This window comes from Chelmon rostratus, chromosome 1 (assembly GCF_017976325.1).
Source record: "Chelmon rostratus isolate fCheRos1 chromosome 1, fCheRos1.pri, whole genome shotgun sequence".
NCBI classification, from domain to species: Eukaryota; Metazoa; Chordata; class Actinopteri; order Chaetodontiformes; family Chaetodontidae; genus Chelmon; species Chelmon rostratus.
In genome coordinates, this window is record NC_055658.1 from 18643778 (window position 1) to 18667787 (window position 24010).

A 24010-nucleotide genomic window follows, 5' to 3' on the forward strand; every position below is an offset into this window, starting at 1 on the left:
ATGAACTGTGGCTAAGTTGCAAAAAGCTGACAAACCCAGACTGAATCTGTCCTCAGAAAGCTTAGTGTTTCTTCAAAGTGTTTTTTGGCACGTTGGTCTTCCTGTTTCAACAAACAAATTGTTCTGGAACAGTGAAACAAGATGCCCACAAGGCTATTCCTTGTCCCAGAACTTAGTAAAGAACTTTTCCTCTTGTGTTTCAGAAAAGTGACCTTTTTTAGTTAGTGCACGGGTGCAGCGCAAAAGGTATGTTGGAAGAAGTCACCAACTGAGACACCAACTGAAGTGCAACATTGGGTACTGCGGCGCTGAGCCTCTTCTGCCCACTGCAGCGGCTGACTTACACTGGCACCTTCTCCAGTGCCCCCGCACATGCCTGACATGACTGTGCCCTCACTGCACCCTCCCTGAGAGAGCGTCTGCTCAGCCAACATCCAGGCCCTCTCACAAACAGGATGAAGCGAGGTGAAATTGGGAGAAGCGAAACGATGACAGGCTGATGACAGTGAGCACACGGTGTCCGAAAAACACAGATAGCACACACACACACACACGCAGGTCAGGAAGCAAGAAATATGAAAAAGGGCCGAATGGAGGGTGCAGATGTAGAACATGCTCAGTCACAAGAAATTCTCATGCAGATTACATCTGTACATGCACTCGTTCAAGGAAACACACACACACACGCACAAACACAGTCATTCACATTCACGCCTATATAAGTTTTTAAGTTCACAGACATGCATGCACACACACACACAACCAAGCACACACAGGCACAGAGAGAGAGGTTCACACACACACACACACATGCACTAATGACAGGTCACATTTTACAATAAGATTAACAGGATGTAATTATGCTGTTTAAATCATGTTGGGCTTCCATAATCACAAAAGAGGATGTCATTCGTGGAGCAAAATATTTTTAAATAACAATTGCAACGATAATATTTCTTCACACACAATAATTTGATTGTGGAGATGATTGAGAATGTTGAAATTATAACAAAAACGGCAACAGAGAAGATTTCAGTCTTGGCTTGTTTTTAGGAATCATTGTGTTGTGAAAAGTATTTTTCATTCACAGTTAATTTGAGTTTTGGACTAAATAAATATCTGAAACCTGTAGCTTGTGAGAACAAAAGTGCGTTCAAATGTAGGCCACTGCGTGTCTTAATCTCTGTTCGTGGTCTCGTCACCTTATCTGTAACAGCGGACTTGTAATCTGCACATTTTAACTGCAGCACTCAAGGGTCAAAATGGAAAAAAAACGTCTGAGGCTGAGCTGCCGTCCAGTTTTCGCTCTGTCGGTGCGCCTACATGTGTGCCCGCTTCTGCCTCGTTCAGGGTGGTCCGTTATTAAAGAAGTGTTAAAAAGGGCGACAGCAGCCAATATAAACAGACTGTTCAAATGTAGTGCAGCAACCTCCGTCATGTTTTGACTCTACTTTCATTATGTTTCAATCACCAAAGCAAAAAACTCTCAGGACAAGTCAAAAGAAAAGTGAGAAACTTCTTGAAGACAATTACATACATTTATTGCATATCATTTAATTGTATGAAATGAAAAAAACGAGCACATATGAACATCACATATGGTTAGTGAGTGAAATAATTTTGCACAGCAAAATATATATATATATACTATATATAAGATGAAAGATTAATTAACATATTTTCAAGATTTATTGGCGAATGGTGCTCCCTCATTTTTGTACATGCAGGGTGTCAATCCCTGACGATCTAACAATGTCCAGACATTATTGATTATAATAATTGTTATTGCTTTGCAAATATTGAGTTCGTTTAAGACAAAACAACAGTCTCTCCTGAACTGATAATAAAGTGTGAAAATGTTACGATTAGGTCGTAACAGAAAGCCAAACTCATCTTCTCGAGGTGTGCAGAACACCAACTTTTCCTTTCACTTCCACATTTATGACAGGCGAGATTTTTGTTTCTTTCTTTCTTTTTTCGTGCATTTCAGTCCAGAATACCTCAGTTCGTTGAAGACACACATTTCCAAGAGCGCTGCGATTAACTTTGGCCTCGTCCAGCAATACCTTTTTGAAATGTAATCATGAAACGTGCGGCGGGGAGCGGGGGAGCTCTCACGCCTCTGTCTGAAGCACATGCTGCAAAAGCGCCGCTTGTGCGCTGCGCAGCGCTGCTCGCTGTGCAAACTGGAGCCGAGCCAATTTCTCTGCACCGATGTTAAAACACTTTTGTGCAGCAGTCTCCGTATTAATTCTCCGAGTCATCTATATGCTTCAACCTGTAGCACGTTATCGCTTGCAACTTGCATACTTACTTAAATTACACTTTAAAAATGATTCAGAGGGTGTCAAATGCAGAATGGAATATCTTTAAATAACAATATAGGCTTTAAGCAACAGACTAAACTTCCAGGGGAAGGGACTGCCCCCCCCGCACCAGGATCCCCGCCGATCAGCTTCCATCAGGAATGCGGAGCGCATTCACTGCAGCCTAATGACAGCCGGTGGTGGTGCACCTCAACGCAGCTGAAATGCACTTGTATAGATTTCAGGGGGTGGGAAGTCCTGTCACTTTTTTGTTGCAGTCCCAAAAAAGTGAGGAGGCCATAAATGAAGTATGAATGCCATGCTGGAGTCATCCGACAAAAAAAGGACATCTTCAAGCACAGAAAGGAAAAAAAAAGAAAAGAAAAACCATACATGTCCAGCATGCAGGGCAGTTCAATAACACATCTCTTTAAAAACAATGAATAGTTTGTAATGAATATAGTCTTTTGTTGCTCAACACAATAACAAGCAAACGCATGAGATGAGGTGGCGTCAAACGGCAGGCTCGCAATCCTCCAAGTTTGGCAGACAAAAAAAAAGTAAAAAAAGACCAAAAACATATTGTCGATGGATGCAGGTTGGACAGGGATCTGTACACTGAATTAAAGGCAAGATGATGAAAAATAGGGCAAGTTGATGAACTTCAGAGGAGCATAGGCCTACTTTGTGCTTGCATGCACACTCCGTACACTGCGGCATAAAGTTGGATCAACTTTCAAAAATCATATTTTACTCAAACACTGCAAATCTAATGAACAACGATGAAAAAGGTCCTGACAGTCAGGCTATGCGTAATATACTATGAGTATGATAGCGAAAAAGTAGATCAAAGTTTTCTGAATATGCCTTTCCAAAATTAAAAAACGCGGGTGACAAAGCCCTCCAAATCTAAAAAACAGTCGCAGGCTTGAGCAAACTCTGTTTTTTTAAAAAAAATGTATAAAATGAAAAAAAATCAAAAAGTTGCCAAATGAGTTCTTGGTCTAGAAGGCATTTGCGCCAAATGAAAAAAAAAGAAAAAAAAGTTTCATAATGAAAACTTTTGTAAGCGGGGGTGAGTAACTCATCTGATATTCTTTTTTTTTTCACGATAATGTCGAGACTCACATGAAAAACTCCGGGGATGAAGGGTTGTTGTCGCTGCTGGATCCATTTTCTCTGAAGCCGTTGCTGATGAGCTTCTCATACTTTTCTTTGTACGCGTCCCTCTCCCGGACCAGCCTGGAGATCTCCTGCTTTAGGTGATCGACCTGCTGTATAAGTTGCGTCTTCTCTCCCTCCAGGACGTGCCGCTGCTGGACCCGCTTGTACCGGCAGGACTGAGCGTAGCCTCTGTTCTTTAGGGTCCTCCTCTTCTGTTTCAATCGGATCACTTCTTCCTTGCTGACCCCCCGTAGTTGCCGGTTGAGCTCCCGCACTGACATGGTGACCAGCTGGTCGTCAGAAAACCGCTCCTCCAGGCGCATGTGTGGGTGAATTGTCCCAGAAGAGCCGTTGGACTGGGCGCCGGGTGTCTGGTGGTGGCTGCTGCTGTGGTGGTGATGGTGGTGGTGGTGGTGCTGCCCTCCGTTCTGAGCGGCTGCCGCAGCGATGACTGCCGACACCACCGCCGCGGCGGACCCCATCTCTTCCCCGGCCATGGTGCCTCCTGCTCCGGCTGCGCCAGCAAACTGCTGTCCCCTGGCGTAGCCATCGAAGGACTGGAGCTGGTGACTGCTGTTGATCAGCGCCTCGACCGCGTCTTCGGGGCTGAAGCCCAGCGCCTCTGGATTCAACTGCTGTTGGTAACCGGACATCCAGTAGAAATCCTCTATGTGTGTCTTCTGCTCGCTCCCGGAGCCCGGACTGGGTGCCGAGAAGCTTGGGGAAGGGGGCACCGAGCTGCACGGCGTGCTCATCGGGGTGGAAGACAAGGATCCCCCGGCGATAAGGCGACTGCACTGGCTGATGTTGCGATCGGGCTCCACCGGCTCCTTTTTCACTTCAAACTTCATCAGATCGAAGTCATTAACATATTCCATGGCCAGGGGACTGGTGGGCAGGTCGGAGTTGCTCATTGCCAGCTCTGATGCCATCCTCTTGCTGCTGACAGTCCTCCAAACGGGGTGAAGCGCAGCTGTCAAACTGGGCTGGTTGGGAAGAACGTGAGCCAGTTTGATTTTTAAACGTTTGTCTTGAAACTGGATGAAAAAAAGAAGGTTTTCAGCGTCCTTTCTGCAGCCGCGGACTTGCAGGCGTGTGAGAGGAGTTTTTCTTTGCCGAGTCTATTGCACAGACACAGCAGTGCCGCGCGCACGAGTAGCGGAGTCCTTTTTCAGCATGTGAAATTCGGCGGTTTTGTATTTCAAACATTTAACACTTTACGGTGTCCTCATGAGCACATTGCGCACGCAGAGAGGGAGAAAAGCCGAAAGGAAGGGAGTAAGCGCAGCCTCGCACGTTACGAGCCGCTGACTGGTGGGGCGATTTTTTAGAGGGATCACACAGCAGATGAGTTTAAGAGCATTGTAGCCGCCCTGACGTCAGGCTGGAAATGGGAAATTGACTCGGACGAGGAGCCAATAGGGTCGCACACTCCGAGAGCTAATTAACATATAAGTGGCCTACAGAAACAAAACTTTTCGCGACTGTCAAAGGCCATCAGCTGACTGTCAGCTGCGACACAGCCTCTTAACTCTTTGGCGACTGTGGCCATAATTTAAATGGAGCGACGGTTTATCGTCGTTTCTTTGATTTAGATTTGAGTAGAGTCGACTAAAGTGTGCATGCTGTCCATTCATGAACATGGGAGTCCCAATGCAGAGCGTTTCCAGAAAAGAGAGAAAACAGATAGATAGATAGATAGATAGATAGATAGATAGATAGATAGATAGATAGATAGATAGATAGATAGATAGATAGATAGATTAAAAATCAATACCAAATGTATCATGACTGCTCACCTTTTAATGAACAGATATCATTTATCTGTTTGCTTATACTGGCTGATCAAGTTTTGTCTCTCATAAGATTTGTTGCTGTTTTTAATGCAGCTGTGTTACATTTTCTTTGTCTCTCCAAGAAGAATCACTTCAACTTGTTATTGCCGATATCTGACATTTCTGTTCCTTCATTGCGCAAAATAACTTTATAAAACACAAGTGGAATATGTGCGGAATATACTCGACGTCGAGTGGAAACTTAACAGACAACCGAGCAAAAAGTATGAAAGGTGGATCGAGGAGATTTGTCATCCCTCTGCTCACCATTATAAAACTCAACACTGCCACCTTTTGGACGCGCCCGTGCATGGGATTCCCCTTTCAATCACTGTAGTAGTCCACACACACACACACACACACACACACACACAGAGAGAGAGAGAGAGAGATTTCAAAGAAAGAATAAAAGATTCTATAAAGGGTGGGCGAACATGCTGTTTGCACGACACGCACTTACAAATGAAGTGCAACTTTTTTTTCTGTATTTCGTGCAGGAAGAGACACCAGTGCTTGTTTTCTTTCAGGAGTTATGTAAGAAAGTGGAACCTGTGTGCCGGTGGACGTGCATGCCGGTGAACCCGGTGTTCCATCCAAACTGATATTATGTCCCACAGTCGTAAAAGTCGTTTTATCTGAGCATTCGCTCAGGCGTTGCTGCAGAGGCATATAAACCACCCGCGTACATTGCACTTTATCTCAGTTCAGAGGTCTCCAATTGACTCATACAGCAGTACCACAAGGCAGTCTCGGTTTTGCCAGTTCCTATATGACTGTATGTCCTGTATAGCTGGGGGAGGGCATAATGAGCTTACCCATGTGGATCAAACACTGTTAAGAATATGTGTTCAACTGTCTATTTTTATTTTAGCCAGAGGATACAGGGACCCTTGTGATGCTTTCATCTCAGAACAGACAACTCAGTCGGTGGCTGGCGTGAAGTGATACCGACACGTATAGTTTCAGCAGACGGGCTCGCAAGTGCAACTTGTGATGAAGTTCCTGATATAATGCTAATTTATACAGCTTGATTCCTATGTATTAGCCCAAATTCATCAACAAGTATGCCTCTAGCATGCGATATATTTCACCCCTGCTTTATCTGCATTAATGGCAAAATGCAATTAAGTGATGACACATGGCAGCTTACTCACTCAATAATAATGCAATTTGTTTGGGAAAAGAGTGATGTAAGCTATGCTAAGGCTTGGTCTCGCTGGCCAGTCAGTGTTGATTTCTTTTGCGGCCTCTGTTGACATGGTGCTGACAAATAACCATTTCTTTCCTGTGACAAAAGCCTATAATCATAGTCTGTCTCTCTCTCGCTCTTTCTCCAAGTGTATGATCTCATCGTTGCGACGATTTTGTATTTTTAGATTCCTGGGTGCACAGTATTTAATGATAGCCCAAATCATTCACATCCCTGCTGCCAAAAGCCGGAGAAGATGATCCTGCCAATCATCCAGATATTTTCATAACCATAAGGAGTTCAACACGTCGCTAAGGTTGTCCAAAACTGTAGCTACGATAGCGCCTTTCAGTTTTCTCTGCCTTAAATTTAGTGGAAACACACTTTTTCTGTCTGTTTCTCTGTTCTCTGTGGCTATGTGTTGTCATAACTGCTATAGTATGTGCAGCATAACTATCTCATAAGACACAAAAATGAAGTTAACCAAACACACACGTATCATTGCCAGCTGCTGAATGTCCTAGTAAAGGGATAAATGCATGCATCTGCTTTCAAGTAAATACCACACTGTGCGTGTGGCTCCAACAAAACTCAGATAGAACCCTATTGTTTCTATTTCCATTCTGTTGCCTTGTCATCTGTTTGGGCTTACCTGTTCACAGGAAGGCACAGCAGTGGCCCGTTCCCTGGGGTGCGGCCACAGCAGAGCGAGACTAATACACAAACGAAGGGAGAGCTCATTAGTCATGACAGAAGAAAGTGGCGGACCTAATTTAGCTGCTTTTGTGCCTTTGAAGTTATTGATGATGCAGAGCTGAGGGAAATCTACGTGGAGAGGATCGGGCCACTGTGAAGAGAACATATCAAAGCAGAAAGGAAGGAGTGATGAGATGGAAGAGCGATGCAGGTTGTGTTGCAAAGATGTGGCTATTACAATACCATTTAAATGGCCAGTCCCATTTTCAGGCTTTTGCATAGTTTGTAAAACTGTGGGATTTCTGGAACCACATGAAACAGAAGGCTGGAGTTGTTGTTAGAGCCCTGTAGCAAATATAGCGTTCTTGTCATTAATGCCTAATATGTTTGGTGATACATGATGCGTGTACATCTTCAGTGTATTTAAAATCAGTGTGTCAAGCCCAGGCCTGAATATTGGTAAATTATTATCTTGCGGACTGAAGATTTGCAAAATCAAAATCTTAAGAACATCCTGAAGAGTTTCCTCAGAACATCTCATTGTTTTTAAAGCCGCCTTAGTTAATTTATTCCGAGAAGAGGAAACATGTGCTTCAAAGATGACAGAATGTATTATATACATTTCTTTGAGGTGGGATGGGGCTTTGGCACTACAAGTTGAATGGGTCAGTCTAAGGTGTTGGTCCCACATTTAAATGTCTTTCTCACCAGCGTCTTGTCAGTTTATTGACTTAAACAGTACACTGTTGGTGGAGATTAAGTCTTAAAGTGATCAGGGACGGGTTCTGATGTCCCTCTTTATGCACTTACAAACCTTGACACATGCTCCTAATAAGTCTGCGAGGGCTCAGGGTGATCACACTGTGAAATTGGTGTTTTTTGTCTTTATGGAGGCTTTCCATAAGTCTGCAGAGTTCACTAAAGGGAAGAAAAACACAATGCAAAGCAATGAGACATTAAAATAGCAAAGAAAGTGGAACTGTGCGTCTCCTGCACTCAGACACTCGGGATGTCACAGGGGGGACATTGAAACTGGATCCATGTTGACGTCTATAATAATCTAACAATTTGCCGACTGTGATGGGACTATTCTTTGAACAACAGACCAGGAAAAGAGTTTTAGAAATCAGGATCACTAAAGTATCTTCTCTGTCCTGGGTGAAAGAAACACAGGAGGAAGTCAAGAGGCATATGATGTCAGATTTACGAACAAATTCAACACAAAGCTTCTGACTGCTCATCTACAGCAACACGTGTACGTTTGTAGAGATATGCGAGACATCTGTCAATAGCTCACAATAATCTTCCCAAAAAATACTTTGAAATGTGGGCAAATTCAATCCTTTAACCTAAACTCAGCAATAAAATGAAGACTGTCCTTTACATCAGAGTATTAGCAGTGAAAAGTCAGTTGGAAATCGTCTCATTGTGATGGGCGATAGAGGCGACTGAGTGGAAAGAGCAGAGGTCAGTGAGTTGTTTGCTGTATGTTGGACTCTGTGTGTGTCTGTGTGTGTTCCAGACAGGCCTGGATAAGGCCATCTAATCAGCCTCTTTGCATTCCAAGACTTTTGTAAGCCACCCTAACCTGAGCACTGTGAGTCTGATAGCACCTGCAAACACACAGGCGGCATCGGTGACTATCCTTTAATATGACAAAAACACTTTGTCTGAGTGCTGCTTTTCACTTTAAAATGAAGAAGACAGAAACACTACCCGTGCTTTATATCTCTGCTAACGTGAAGAGCTGGTATCGCTCCGGGGCAATGCATTTCCATCAACAGTTTAGTGAGAACAACAAAGCTGGAATATCAATTTTCACCCCACCACCAGAATGTGGGCACAGCCATGTCATAATTACCTTAATCCATTAGTCAGAAGAAGGGTGAGGCTGAGAAGGGTGTGACAGAGGACAGAGCAGACAAAACAAGGTCAGGGGGAGAGCAGATCTGTAGTCTGAGGTGCATTTTGGATGGCCTCTCTGACACTGGTGGAAAGTATTTAGTAGCCTACAGCTCGTGGGCCTTGTGTGACTGGAGAACTCCAGCGTGTGACCCCCCCAGCTGGTATCAGTTCTGTGGCTCGATGGCAAGGGACCAGCAGTAAACCAGTAAATGTGTTACAGTGCTGTGAACAGCAAGGCGCACACGTGTTCTCTGGACAGTGTCACATGACCAGGGGTGGGATCGAGTTTGAAGGTTTGATGTCTCATATTTATTCCACTTCTCCTTCCAACTGAATATTTGTCAAGTTAAATAACATAGCTGCTAATTAATACTGTGTGGCCTGTGAATGTAGGCTACTCTCTTCACCACATGTGGAGTAATCGAAGTCGACTGGTCAATATTGCGCAAGAGTTGGCAGAGTGGCTTGCATATTAGCCATAATTACATTCACTTGAACATAATGTATTGGTTTACTGTCATGTGTAAGGTTAATGTGTATAGCAATTTAATGGTATATTAACTGTTGGGTAGCTTTCCAGCCTTATCTCCTTTAGCTGTCCTCGATGCTTCCATGCGACTTAGACTTTCATCTCTGACTCCATGTGTGTGTGCACGCGTGCATGCGTGGTGCTTGAGCGTCCCAGTGTACCTGCGTATCTGTGTGTGTTTGTGTGTGTGTGTGTGCCTGCATTTGTGTGCCTGTTGTTTGAATTTTATTATGACAAATACTTAGGGTACGATGACACAGTTTTCTACAGGACTAAACAAAGTTATACTTGACATGGTCACAAGTTTAGGCAATTCTGAGAATGCAAAGCAATTCTGAGAGCCATGTTTTACAAGAGGAACCATAGGAAGACTATTTATATTATATATTTTTTGTTTTTGCATGATAAATTCACAGTTTTGGAAATGGGTAGTGTACAGAAAGGAGCAAAATATGTTGTGCAAAAACGCAACAACCCAACTGCTGTTAGATATGGCCAGAGGCATGACCATAAAGTTACCAACACTTCTTTCCAACACTGGCTGAACAACAAATTCTAAAAAGGTGTAGTGTCTATCAGGAATATTGTATTGGCTTGCATTAGATGAGTATGTATATGCATTCATAATCTTGTGTCCACCTCCTTTAAGTTCTCTGTACAGAGCCAATAGTAACTGCAGCAATGCACGCAGGAGTTGCCACCTCCTGCACGAGGCTCTGGCCTGTCTCTAGTCTCCACCCCGCCCCGCAGCTCCTGTGCCCTTGAGCTACTGTAGCCTGGAACTGACACAAGCAATAAAGTATCATTTTCACCATTACAGAGAGTTAGCGGGCTAATTGCAGCAGAGATCCAGTGGAATTATCAGAGAGCTGTCTTGTAAAACTCGTTGCCCTCTTGTCTGTCAGTAGAAAAAAAGAAGCGCGTGGTGAGTTTGTGTGTGTATAGGGGTTGGTAGCTGCGGAAGATAACACACAAACCACATGTATCGTATGTAAACAGACAATCACCCTGACGTAATGCTGTGTTTTTGTTGTTGTTTAACTTGTGGACGCTATCTATGATGTTTTCCAATTCATTCCTCGTCTCTAACATGGTCATTACGCTGAACTTAATGAGACCGTCTCTTCATTGTTTTCAGCACAGTGTTTGTCAAATATGCCAATAAGGTCCATTGACTTAGTGAAGATATACAGGAGCAATGGCTGTCTGCCTAAACCACAGTTTGACAAAAGCCACAGACTTTCTACAAGTGTTACCCAACACAATCTCTGGAGGGGCCTCTTGTCCTTCTCTTATGCGGCAGAAAATGTAGAAAAAGGGAACAACTTTATTTTTTCAGTTTGTCACACAAAAGACCGCTCGGTGAAGCTGTTCAGGCCCCTCTTGTGTTCTATTGACATCATAGATATCTCCAATCACAGTGCACATCACTTCCACACTAACAACTAAATAGAAACGCATGAGCACAATGACACAAACATACTCCCAGATGCATGCATGGTAACACAAATGCACATAGGGGGACACACGTGCGCATGCTCATAGCCTAATGAGAGATTTTCTGACCTTTCTTCATGTACCCCTGGAGAATATTGATGAATCCCCTTTTAAAAATAACTCTCGCCTTGTAGGGTCATTAAATGATTTACAGTTATTTCACCAACACATAATTATTACATTTATTATGTTGGACTGTACAGGGTTGGGGCCATTGTGGTAGGAGGTGGACCTTTTAGCACACAATAGAGGCAATTAAAAGTTTATTTTACATGGATACACTGTACTTACGTTCCACTCAGAAGTTAACATCACAAGAGAAGAGTTTACAGCGCTTAGCATTGTATGTTTATAAAACTAAACATGTAGCATTTACGGTGCATTGTCTGAATAGTGGAAGAAAACCTATTAGAGGAGAAGAGAGAACACAAAGTTTTAGCGTTGGCTCGGGCTAATCCTGTTTAACTTTCCCACAATATCCTGCAACTTTAAAGCTCTGGTGCTGAATTTCTTCCATTTCTAATTGTAGGATTCGCGGTGACATTTATAGTCTTTTATTGTCACACAATCTAAACCTTTATGGGGAAAACCTTTGTCACAATGAAACGTGAGTGGATGAATTTTGTCCCCTCTCAGATCATTCCTTTTACCCGTGTCAAATCAGACATAATCTAACATAGTGAGCTAAGTAATCACAGGTAATGTCACATTTGGTCTTATGGCAGGAAGACTAATTGCCACATTCAAATATCAAGGTTATTGAAATATGTTAATCAGAGCCATCTCGGGCCTTCGAGTGTGCATCGGTCGCTTGCACTGTGCTACCAATGTAATTACCAATATTATTGAGGCCTTTGTGTGTTTGAGTCATACGGTCTGTATCTGCTCCTAATAATGATATCTTCTCAATTGTTACGCTGCTAAGCTGGTTAAAATGTCATCAGACTGTGAGCACGGCCCTTCAAACACTCCCAGTGGGTGACGCGCTTAATGTTCATCTGAGCCCTGCACTGAGCACCCGGCATTAAAAAACCCGTCTGAAGCCCAAATGAAGATGATTTAAATGAACTCATTTGAGGAACATTTAATTACCACTGGAGCGTAATTGAATGTTTCTCTGAAGTGCTGAGTGACTCCTAATGAAATGAAAAAGACTGGGGAGATACTGACGAGGCTGTGCACAGATGCTGATAGTCAGGCCCATTCTCCGCCTACAGGACAGATAAAACCATCAGAGAGGCATCTACTGGATAAATAAATCCACCGCTGCTAAATTATCCTCAAAACTGCAAAACAAACCAAAGTCTACTCATCCTCCAAAGGTATTTCAATGTACCTTTAAATTGTATTTTAATGAATCGCTCCAAATTGAATTGGTGAGTGTGACGCACAATATGGGGAAAATTATAATGAAATCTTCAATTTTAGTGGCAGTTTAGTTTAAACAGAGATGCTGGAGGTTGGTGGAGTCACATATAACAGAAGAGTATAGGTGAGAAAGTGGTGAGACAGTGTTTACAGGACAGGTGTGTTGCTTGGCCATTAAAAGCCTCTTCCTCTGGACACACTGTGGTTAAGATGAGGCTGCGATTGGCCCTGCTGTTACAGCCTGCATATTTCATGGCCTTTTGAAAATTCCCACATCGCAACGTCCTCACACCTGCACCATCCATTACAGGGAATCTCTTTCTGTCGCCGCTCTCTAAGTGTGTATTTGTGCATGCTTTTGTGGGGAGAGAGAGAGGCAGCGAATGCCTCCACATGTGTATGCAAGTAAATATGTGTCAGTCTTTACAAGTGGCAGGAGCAACAGCTGCTCCCCCTGTGGCCCTCGCAGTGCCTGGAAGCCCAAAGGCCTCAAGGCAGGAGATGCCAAACAAATCTACCCTTTAGCTTCTTGTAGGCTTGAGGCAAACTGTCAAAACAAAGATGCAGATAGAATCTTTAAAAGAAAAAAAAAAAACAACTCCTGACGCTCTGCCGCTTCCCCACTTTGTGTCTCATCTCCTGTCTCTGTTGAGCTTCTCTGAGAGAGCCGAGCTAGTCGACGTTTGTCAAAGTCTATTTTGTATTTGCAACGGGGCTTCAACATAAAGCAAGCGGAAGCTGGTTGGTTAAATGCTGGTGACGCTATTATAAGGTTAAATCTAGAGTATACAAGCCTGCGGCCTGTATGGTGAGAGCATTTCCTGCAGAACAATGAGTCTCCGAGCTCGTCTGACAGAGACAGACACACAGAGGGAGATAGAGGGAGAGAGAGAGAGTGGGGGGAGCGAGTGAGAGACAAACAGAAGAGAGAGATCATCATTGCAATGTGTGCATTTGCATCTATACTGCTTGGCAACTGACATGATGAAGCTCAGATTTCTTTAATTGCAAACATAACACATAATAATGATTCTGAGTCAATGTGATTAGGATTTCAGAACATCTTGATACACTTTGCATCCTGGCAGCATGGCTGTACACACACACACACACACTCACATTGTGCATGTAGACTTTTACTAGCTCAGCGTTACTCATAAAGTAATAAAGGAAGCCTGTCATTATTATTTAGATCTAATGGCAACTTTCAGAAATATAACCACAACTGTGATTTGTTCTAGTAAGCAGAAGCTCCACAGGGCCTTGCCTCTGCTACACTTGGCATACATTCATGCAAAGGAGCTACCACTAAATTGAAAATCATCCACCCAGTAATGCACAACAAAATGCAAGCCGACCAGCCTCAAGAACAACACTTAACAAACTGTCACTTGTGAAAAAAATCTGATGCTATCATGTGATGAGTAATTTCTTCAACGTTTCCTGTGGGGGAAAACGTGTACAAATGTTTGTGTATATCCAGTGTTTCATCCGAGTGGTAATAATTTGTCGCTGTGGATCATTGTTTCTATCAAGAATTATAATGTGAAGAGCATGTGAGGCTGAAACTCCCCATTTTGTCCATGACCTCTTGCACATTCCCAGAGTAAAGTGGTGCCCGTGGGTGGTGCTGAGTCTTCTGACACCAATAACTTCTTCAGAACTGTAGCCTATGCCTCTGACGTTTGAGACAGCAAATCATTTCTTTCTTTAGTTTTCATACTTCTGATATCCTCAACACTGCAAATCGGGGTTTCTGTGCCTTAAACGTGTCAATCTGAGACAGTCATTGGGTTGTAAAATTTAATCTTTATTATTGGGAAGATCACACATCTGTGAAATGCAAAGGCCATTTCAGCTGAAAACACACAAGTCATACTAAGCACTTGTTTTAGTCTGAAGCATGGGAAAGGTGAGTACTCTTATCCCAGCAGCTTGGACTCCTGCCAACCATTGATTCACAGAACCCCACCTTACTCCATGCAGAGTAAAGGATGAAAGAAAGTAGATTTAGAGAGTGTCATACATGGTCAAAGCAAAATTAATAAAGTTTCTGTGTACAAAGGTTTGATTAATCTCTGCAAATATGAGTAACTAACAACTGTTCAGTGATGCAAATTAACACTGAGGCCAGCCACAATGTTCAGTAGAGGTTAAAGGCACTTTATTCCTACACCGTGTGTATGTGCAGCCAGTAGCTCTGTTATAGCTGTAAGTAGGAAACCTCAGAGGCTACGTCACAGGTGACAGGTCTGCATGTGAGGGTTACAGATATTAAACTTTTGTCCACACACACACGAATCCATGATCGACCCTGCCCACACACGTATGCACACATATAGAAATGCGCAAACACTTAGACAGAAGTATACTATGCATGTATACTATGAGAATGGGCTTAATTTCCAAGACAGATGTCACATGGTCGTTGTACATTCAGACCAGTCAGACCAGTTAGTCAGATGACTCTCTGTGCCGGCCGCGCTTCCCATGCAGACATGAGGACTAAATTGGCTAATAAAAGCTCATAATCTTAATTGTGGTTCGTGACTCCAGAGTTCTGGCGTTGGAGTGCACACGGACAATGACACCCAGTTGTCGGAGCACATCCTCTAACCAGGCTGACATTCCAAACAGCAATTGCAGCACCGGGCCCACCAATCCAGACCGAAACACCTACTCACAAAAACAATGGGCATCACTGTTCGCACACAAGGGCAACCCTCTTTGGACCCTCATCATTCCTCTGTCCCCCCCACCCCCTTCTGCTCCTGGTCCAATCTTGTTATTAATTTTAACTCACTCATTAGAAGAACTCTCAGTCACTGCATGTTCTCACATTAATGTAAAGGTCATGACAACAGGTCCAGTCCCAGCAGTGTGTTTGCTGTCAGGGGAGAATCAATTTTAATTGATGTGAGTTTTAAAATTCTCTGTGTTTTCACATTTATTTTATGATGATTTGCCTGCAGCTCCGTCACATTTGCAAGATAGTTATTTTTTTTAAGTTCTAACGTGATAACAGACAACACATCTGTCTTATTGTACCATATAGCATTTGTCAGAGGTCGTATTTGTTATAAGCACTGTGTCTCAATGCTTGTATCAAATATCAAAGTGTTTGATGTAAAGGTGTAAGAGGGATGTAAAGTAATGCAAAGGACACAAAGCATTGTAGCTGTTGTGTCAAAAAAAAACAACATATTTGCCAGCTCACATGTACTTGGACACTGTCGACCTTCCCCAACAAATCCCAGACATATTCGGTTAATTTTCTCGGTTTCTTTAAGACACATAAAACTCAGAAAGTCAATGCTGCCCAAATGCTTTTATTTCATACACACAGCCATTATTCACACCACGTAATTATGTGTTAATGGCCCGCGCTGCAATTTTGTGAGCAAAATCTGGTTTGTAATTCAGTGTGAGATGAAATATCCCAGATGTAATGGAAATAGCATTAGTCCTACTGAAGTCTTTAGAAATGTTTTTCTACCTTTCCTCTGAACATATTAAATGTTGACCAGACACAGTGCTGCTTGCAGCCGTTTCCTATAGCCACTAATTACACAGGGCCTAGATTTATTCCAAATGACTATAAATATAACATGTTAAGACCTCAGATTGTAGCAGCAGCTCCTCCAGTTGAGTTTATGGCAATGATGTTAAAATAATGAGACTTCCTTCACTATTAACAAGGCTGTATGGAAGCTGCTCAGATCGGTACTGATCAATGAGCAAAATGATTTGGCATGTGCTCGGCCAGAAACAAAGGGAAAAGTGCTATAAATCAAACACGTATCCCGCTCTTCAAGTTGCGTTGCATCACAAGTCGATGCAAGAAGACGTGTTTGCCACGAGCATGTTTGCCGGTGGCTGCTTTTCAAACCATCTGCAGCAAAGCTAGCTCACTGCTGGGCTGTGCAAGAACCAAGTCTTGTGCAACGCTCCTTCAAAAGAACATTTGTTCACCATCTGTGACTGCTTCTCCCACTCCATGCAGAGTTGAAGCAAAGACTGCTCACTTTCTTACAATCCAGTATATGTTGCCGCTGGATTTTCTAACCTTTTACCTCCCACGAAAAAAAAAAAAAATCAAATGAAAAGCATAAATCAGCTCTATGACAGTGAATCGCCAACCTTCTCTGGGATCATGAAAACATAATCACTGCATAAATTAAACCCCTCTTTTTTTATTTAAGACCCCTGGCCAGCAGAGTGTGTTTTGATGACAGCTATGTGTTTCCTGTTGCGCCCCATTCAGGCTGCAGCTGGCTGCTAAAGGCATTAGTCCAGGCTGGAAATATTGCAAGGGTGCCAGGTAGACTCACATGTCCACACGCAGACTGGGAGACAAACCTCGGCCACAGAGCGGTAGGAGAAGGGATCCATAAGAGACCACTACATTTTTATTTAAGTGTTTGTGATTTAATGCTCAGTGGGGTAGCGTATTGATTTTGCATGCTTACCTGCAGGTGTCCACAAAAGAGAACAGTAAGTTTTTACTATTACTATATTACATTCCAAAGCAATTTCTATGTACTACTCAATTTCAGCTTTGTCCTTGCAATACTGAAAAAAGGACCCAGTCAAGGAGAGTTACATGCTAGTAAGGAAAAGCTGACATTTAACCACTGAATAGTTGATCAGAACTCCAGTAACTCAGGCCAGAGGACGTGACTGTGACTCAGACTTGTATGACGTTGCAGCAACATCAACGCAGAGCTAATGCAGGCATGCCTCTTCTCTGTTAGCTCTCTCTCTTTCAGCACACTCACATTCACACATGTCCAATCTACACTGTGTCATTGTCCAGAGCTGTGGGATCTCTCAGCTCATTTCTTTCTCTCCTCTTTTGTTTGGTTAAGCAGGGGGGGTAAGAGATTTGGCTTTGTCTATGTAGGTGGAGTTTGGAAAATCTGGCTGGTGTAAACTGCCTGGTGACAGTTTGCTGTACACCGCTGTACTGGGTCTGAACACAGAACTTAGCCTGTTGGGACAGTATTCTGAATATGCCAGGAGGTGTAATCCTGATTCTCATGTGAGGTCAGCTAAGACTAATTATCATCTGTCAGCACCAAACTATCGGAAGAGCAAGAGGCAATTATGTGTTTTGTCTGGTGGATTGTACAAGAATACGTCCGATAACAGTCAAGCACGCTGATAACCAAATTAACAAAGCAAACAACCAAAGTTCAGTCTTACTTAAGTGTATTGATTCTTTGATAGTCTGAGTTCAGTTACGTTGTTTGCTTTTGGGGAAAAGTGACAATCCTCTTCAGTTGTAGTTTTAAACTTGGTTGTGTGAATGTCTGCCCACCTCATTACAAACCCTCTCTGCTCCCATAGATACATCCGACTTTCCTCAGTCAAAGAAATCTTTCTCTTCTCATTACCCATAATTCCTCTTCATTACACAGCCTGTGGATGATGAGCTCAGCTGCCCATGGCTGACACTAAATCACCCTGCGTCAATCAGAATTTACGGACACTAAAAGTAGGGGCGTGGTGCCTGTTTCATTGTCAGGACAAGAGGTCTTCACACTGATCTGAAGCAGACCAGTGAAAAACCTACATGCACCCAGTGTCCGCAAATTGGTTTTCAAATAAAGACCCGATCCGACTAGACTGGAGGATAATTAGACCAGATCTAGAATGCAGTCAGTCTGAACAAACCCATGATGCAGTCAAAAACAGTAGAAATACTTGTCCATTACCCTGTTCCGGTGTTTACTCTGTTGTGTCGCAAAGAGGAGGAGTAGGGATGCTGAGGTTGCTGCAGTCAGGTGGGCCAACAAAAGGGTGGAAAAGTTTGTTGAGCTGTGTAGGGAGAACCATGACCGAGTCAAAAACGACAAATGATGGTGAGAAATAGAGGAAGCACTTCATCTGCCCAGCGACTAGCTGGCTGTGCTGTCATAACATCATCCCCAGTCCTAATTGCTCGATTATGTTTATCATTACTCCAGCAGCATATGGTAACCTAGCTGCTAATTCCAGTTCGAAGGTTAAAGTAGCCTGTTTGATGCGGCAACACTGCCAAGACTGCTCCTTGTAGAATAAAATAATTATGGAAATAAAATCACAACATGTGAAACTTGTTGTACTTTGTCATAATTGTTATCCAGATGCCACCCAGTAGATGTATAAATAATGACAAATGGGCTGAAGTTCACACCGCCTCTTGCATTTGCTATGTTATAGTGCATCCACACCTGTTTTTCTTTCTTTTCCTTTGTTTCGGTACACAAGACCGGTAGCATCACACACAACAGTTTGATTGACAGTTGCCTCCCCGATGACATCAGAACTCGTGCATGATCGTGAAATGAGACGTGCTGTAATTAGTCGGTTTTATACGTGTAGTCTTACCAGTCACCCGACCAAGACACGGCAAGAGTTCCTGGCACTGTGATCATAAGATCTGACACAGTGACCAACATCACAAACTAAAAAAATCATACGGCATACTACAGAGTTTGAGTGGGAAAAGTTTGACACAGACTGCAGTTCTACTGTTAAAGACTATTTTATTTTTGGTTTTGATATTTTTGACTGCATTCACCTTATAGGCCTATAATGTTTTTTGCAGCTATAGTTGTAGTTTTTTATACATACATACATATTTTGTATTTTGTTACACCCTTCATTGAAAATTTTGTACAAAGTTTCTAAAAAAAAGGCCTGTCCATGTGGTCATTTTGTATGAAAAATTAATTGATCAAATGTAAAGAAAACGTGCTCCGTCGGGGTATGTGTCTTTATCTGGATATGAAATGACCTGTATCAGGATATTGGATTTTGGTCGTATGGTACAGCCCTAATTGACATACAGAAACAAGACTTGTGGCAGTAGAACGAGATCCTACCCAAACCAACTAGACTGAAAATCAGCACATGGGTCCCAGGGCAGGTCTGGGATACTAGAAGCTGAGTGGACCTTTGAGGACCTTTATTCGTGGTCCCACTGTGCATGGACTATTTTGTATCCACACTGTGATCAAACTCTAGTTGCATTTTTCTATCAAGTAGTTGATCCTGGTATAAAACCCTGTAATAACCTGATTTTGTGTTCTTTAAACCATCCACATTAAAATACTATAAACTCATGTCCTGACTGACATGTACTGTACACGCTGTGTCATGTGGAGTTTTGCTCAAGGGCAGGGTTACAGTCAAAGGCAGCAAAGTCAGAAATTTAGGCCAGGGGAACACGGCTCGGAAAGGAAGCCCAAGCTGGTTTAATGAGAGGTCAAAGGTCATTCTGGGTCAAGTACCCTGCCTGGGGACTCCATGTTAAACACACTCCCCAGGGCGAAAGAGGGACAGCACTGTGTCTGATAAGATCAACAACAGTGGCCTAATTAGAACAAACACAGATGCCGGGGACCGAAGAACAAAAGGAACAAAGCGAGACCTTCTCGTGTGTAGTTATTGTTTTGAAATAAACTCATTTCCTTGAATTATTCGTTCCTTTTCCAGTTAGTGCAGTCGTCTTCACCACCAACAAGGATTTACCGTCTGGAGTGTAATTTGGAGAGGCTCCTTGAGGAAACAGCCTCCTCAGGGGGAAAGACAATTAGTCCTTCAACAAACAGCACGGATCAGTCGCTTTAATTAAACACCCTCCCCCATCATTGCCTCATCCCCCTTCCTTCCAGTCCCTCCCCTCCCTTTCTTCTCTACTTTTTCTCCTCTCTTTTTAATGCGAAGGAGTCTGGATTTTAATCCTAGGCCAGATGACACCCTAATAATTTGTTGTGTGGCTTGGTGAGCTCCTAACCAGTGGATTAGATGGATATTGGTCGGTGGGGTAGTTTGTGGAGCTAGCGCTAACAGGATTTACCATCTACTGAGTATATCAAAGGCAGAGTCCTGCGCTAAGCACTAAGCACTTCACCAAATTAAAAAGTGACCCACAGGTGGGCTCTCTGCACTGTTTGTGCCGACGGGCCATGACACTAATTGCTTTCTAACTCTGTTACGAGTGCCATCAAATTACACTCGTCAACTGGAGTGAAGAGGGGTGTGTGGAAGGTCTGAGAGCTTATCCCACTGATCACTTCTGTGCGCTTTACTTCTGTCATTATTGCACACTGGGCATTGAGTCAGATACAGACCAAGGTTATTGTAGTAAAACTAAAAACTAAAACTGGGTGTGCAAAAACATTTTAGTTAACTGAAATTATGTAAAAACCCAAAAACTAACTGAAAGGCTATTGTGTACTACAGAACTAAATAAGGAAATGTCTTTAGCTTGATTCTTTGTCAATTTGGTGGAATTTATCAACACGACAAGCTTGAGGAGGACTTGGTGCATATGTCAATTGAGACTGAGCCATCTACAGGACTGTGAGTCAGCTGCCCTCACAAAGTGTTGTGTTTGTGTTGTTATACCTATTCTGAACTTCTTAAATCTTGCTAAAACTTAACAAACATTTAAAAAAACTAGTGAAAAATACAGAACTATAATAACTCTGACACAGACAGCCAATAAGACGGCTCTCTCTCCTTTTCTCTGGATTAAGGTTTCCCTTTTTCTAACTCACTAAATTCTCAAATATCCTTTTAAAAGGCATGTTAATGTTATTCAGGGGCTTTGTTATCTTTTTATTAAAATGTAGGCCGGTTAGAAACAGCCCTGTAATTTTTCAACTTTGTCAGATGAATTATAGAGGTCATGGTCCACATTCTTCATATTATATTCTGGAAGGAGGTTGATGAGGTTAAGATGCAAACAGTCAGCAAAGAAACAAGCCTAGAAAGTAGGTGAAGTACAGTAGCAGACAAAACAAAACTGAAATACCACAGGAAACTACACAACCCATCCTTTGTGTAGGAATGTGCTTGAGTGTCACTAAGTGTGTGTGCCTGTTCTTCAATGTGGTGTGGTAAAGCAGTGAGAGGAAGGCAGGATGTGATGCAGCATGTTCGTATAGAACATCCTGCGATGCTGGGGAACCCCACTGTTGTGTGTCACCTATATATTGTGTTAAGATACCACAGTTCTTCCCATGCTGGTGTAACTGTGGAAAAACAATCATTTGAGGGCAGAAGACAGATGTGGGAGATGCGTTATAGCACAGCATTTACTCTTCTGTGTCCATGAGCCACACAGGACAATGAACCTCACTGTACCAGCTCCAAACCTGCTGCCATGGAGCTTCCTCTGGAATTCCCTGGAGTTGCAAAGAGGCAAAATAAAAAGATGATTCTGCAACTAAATTTCAAAATCAAAAATCACCTCAGCTACCACACCTGGTGTTTCCTTGGTTTTTGCGACCTACTAATTGCTTTAACTGTGTTCATCTGGTTCCATGTGTGAGACGTATCTTCTTTGGTTGTGCTGATCCGACCTAAAGATTTTCAGGGAAGTGTGTTTTTTTTTTACTTGAACCCATAACCTCAGCTTAGTGAGTGACATGAGCTGGGTTGACGGATGGGGGTGTGACATCTGTACATGATGCTTTACCGGCAGTGCAAGGCGTACCTTTCCTGGAAGAGTAACAAAATAATGGGGGAAGAGAACAAAGAGAGAACTGACTCCCTCAGACAACCAGATCAGACAACACACCTGTAGCAGGAGATGAGCGAGTTGAGTAGCATGGTCAGGGTAGTAATTCCACCTGTACTATACCCCTGTGGGCACGAATGGACTCCAAGTGCCTTCAGCAGGCAGAGGCAACCAGCTGGAGATACAAATACACAGGTGCTCTATATCTTACATGGAGTGAGACTTTTCATTCCAACGATAATGCTGTTAAAACAAGTCCTTCATATTGATATTCTCAAATTTGCTGTGTAGGCCAGGGAACTACCCCCTCCCAGCTTTCTCAGTTTCACTCCAGAAAGGCGTATGCACAACAGCTGTTTCTCTCTGCTGCTTTCAAGTGTTGTGATTTTCATTTAGTCGACTGCTTCAGGGCACCGCACCTCTAGTGTGGCATACTGCACGTCTGGCATAGCGGGTCTTAAATAAACAAAAGGCTCCTGTTATACACCCTGTTATACACCATGTAACACATTGTTCACATTTGGGAAGTGGAAGAGAGAGACAGGAGGGGGAAGAAAATCAATCTGTAGCCTGAATTAGTGGATTACTTAAACTAATCTTTCAAATGTCACTTTTTTAATAAGAGGAATGCATTTACGTATTAACTTTGTTATTATTATTATTTCAACAGTACCTTTTGTTAACACATGCAGGTTAGAACAATGCAGGTACTGTAATTCAACTTAGAATAGCATATTCTGATCTATAGTACATCACACTATAGTACATCACACATGCATGGCATTGTACTAAAGGCGATGGTAGATGCAAGGGTCCTGGAGGACGATGTTGGGGCCGTATCAAATTACAGTAAAATGTGTTCAAGTAATGTGATTTCTTTTTTTCAGCCGTGTAAGCGATTGCAATTACAAATTCAACAATAACATCACAGTTACTAATCCCAGTTGTGGAGAGACTGTTAGCTTGAGGCAGCTAGCCTCTACCAAAAGGGGAGCTATACACTTGGGTTGCACTTGCAAGACACTGAGGGTGTATGCTAACACTAATTTCTGATTCTGAAAGAAAAACAGTAAACCCAATTCTATGCAACAGCGACTGTTGAAAAGAAAGTTGGAATAAGGAGCTTTATAAACACATGTGCCTTTTAGGCGTACAATTATGAGATACTTACTTGAAGAACACTGAAGTACAAACAGGTGTTTAACCTGGCCACTGCAGTCCCTCGATCTTCTAATGAAGACAATGCTACTGCATCTTATTTTCTTCTTCCTTGACATTTAGAAAGGCTTCTCGAGTCTCTAGCTTTACATGACTCGACAATTTGCAGAATGAAAGGTTGGGCATTCTTGCATCAGATTAGATATAAATAGACATGTCATGCTGTTATCTTGAGATATCAGGAAAGCCAGAAAGATGATTTGTGGGAGTGTTGCTGCACATACAGCATTGCAAATTGGGTATATGTGTGTTAGTGTGTGCATGTGTCACAATGCTGCTCCACAGATGTTTCGCAGTCTGCACCTCTACATGCAGAGGCATGTCTTAGTCTGGGACTACTGCCAAGACAGGAAGTCTCTGTGTTAACTCATTGTGTTCTGGAGGCACTAAGTGGAGTGGTACACCCAATAACTCTTAAACGAGGAAGGGTCAGGAGAATGCTATTTCTAGCGGGAATGGGAAGAGTTAATTTTACAGTAACTCCAGCATCCACTGAGCTGATGTTTCTTTGCTTTCTGCAGCTGGTGGCAAGAACCTGTCCCCACTCGAGTATTCGAGAAGAAAATGAGGGCTGTGCACACGTTGCACATAGAAATATACAGCGGATGTGAAAGTCTAGAGATGCTGGACATCTGTATTAAAAGTAGCTCCACAAACATAGCACAACACTTGTAGTCCGCAAGTGGACATTGACTACTTTGTACGTTTTTTCACTGGCAAAAATGAACAGCATTGGCATTCACACACATGGAGTCGCTGACTATTGACCACACTCCAGTTAAAGGTTGT

General features: G+C 42.8%; 1 protein-coding gene across 1 annotated transcript; it reads right to left on the reverse strand.

Annotated features, from left to right (window-relative positions):
• Window positions 1-1526: 1526 nt before the first annotated feature.
• mafa (v-maf avian musculoaponeurotic fibrosarcoma oncogene homolog a (paralog a)) lies at window positions 1527-4795 on the reverse strand. The gene has a single exon (XM_041933371.1). It carries the CDS (start codon window positions 4400-4402, stop codon window positions 3431-3433), a length of 972 nt encoding a protein of 323 aa, XP_041789305.1. The 5' UTR covers window positions 4403-4795; the 3' UTR covers window positions 1527-3430.
• Between the last annotated feature and the right edge of the window lie 19215 nt (window positions 4796-24010).

Coding starts and splice junctions, on each gene's coding strand:
- mafa (XM_041933371.1), bottom strand. CDS start 4,402: ATGGCATCAGAGCTGGCAATGAGCAACTCCGACCTGCCCACCAGTCCC.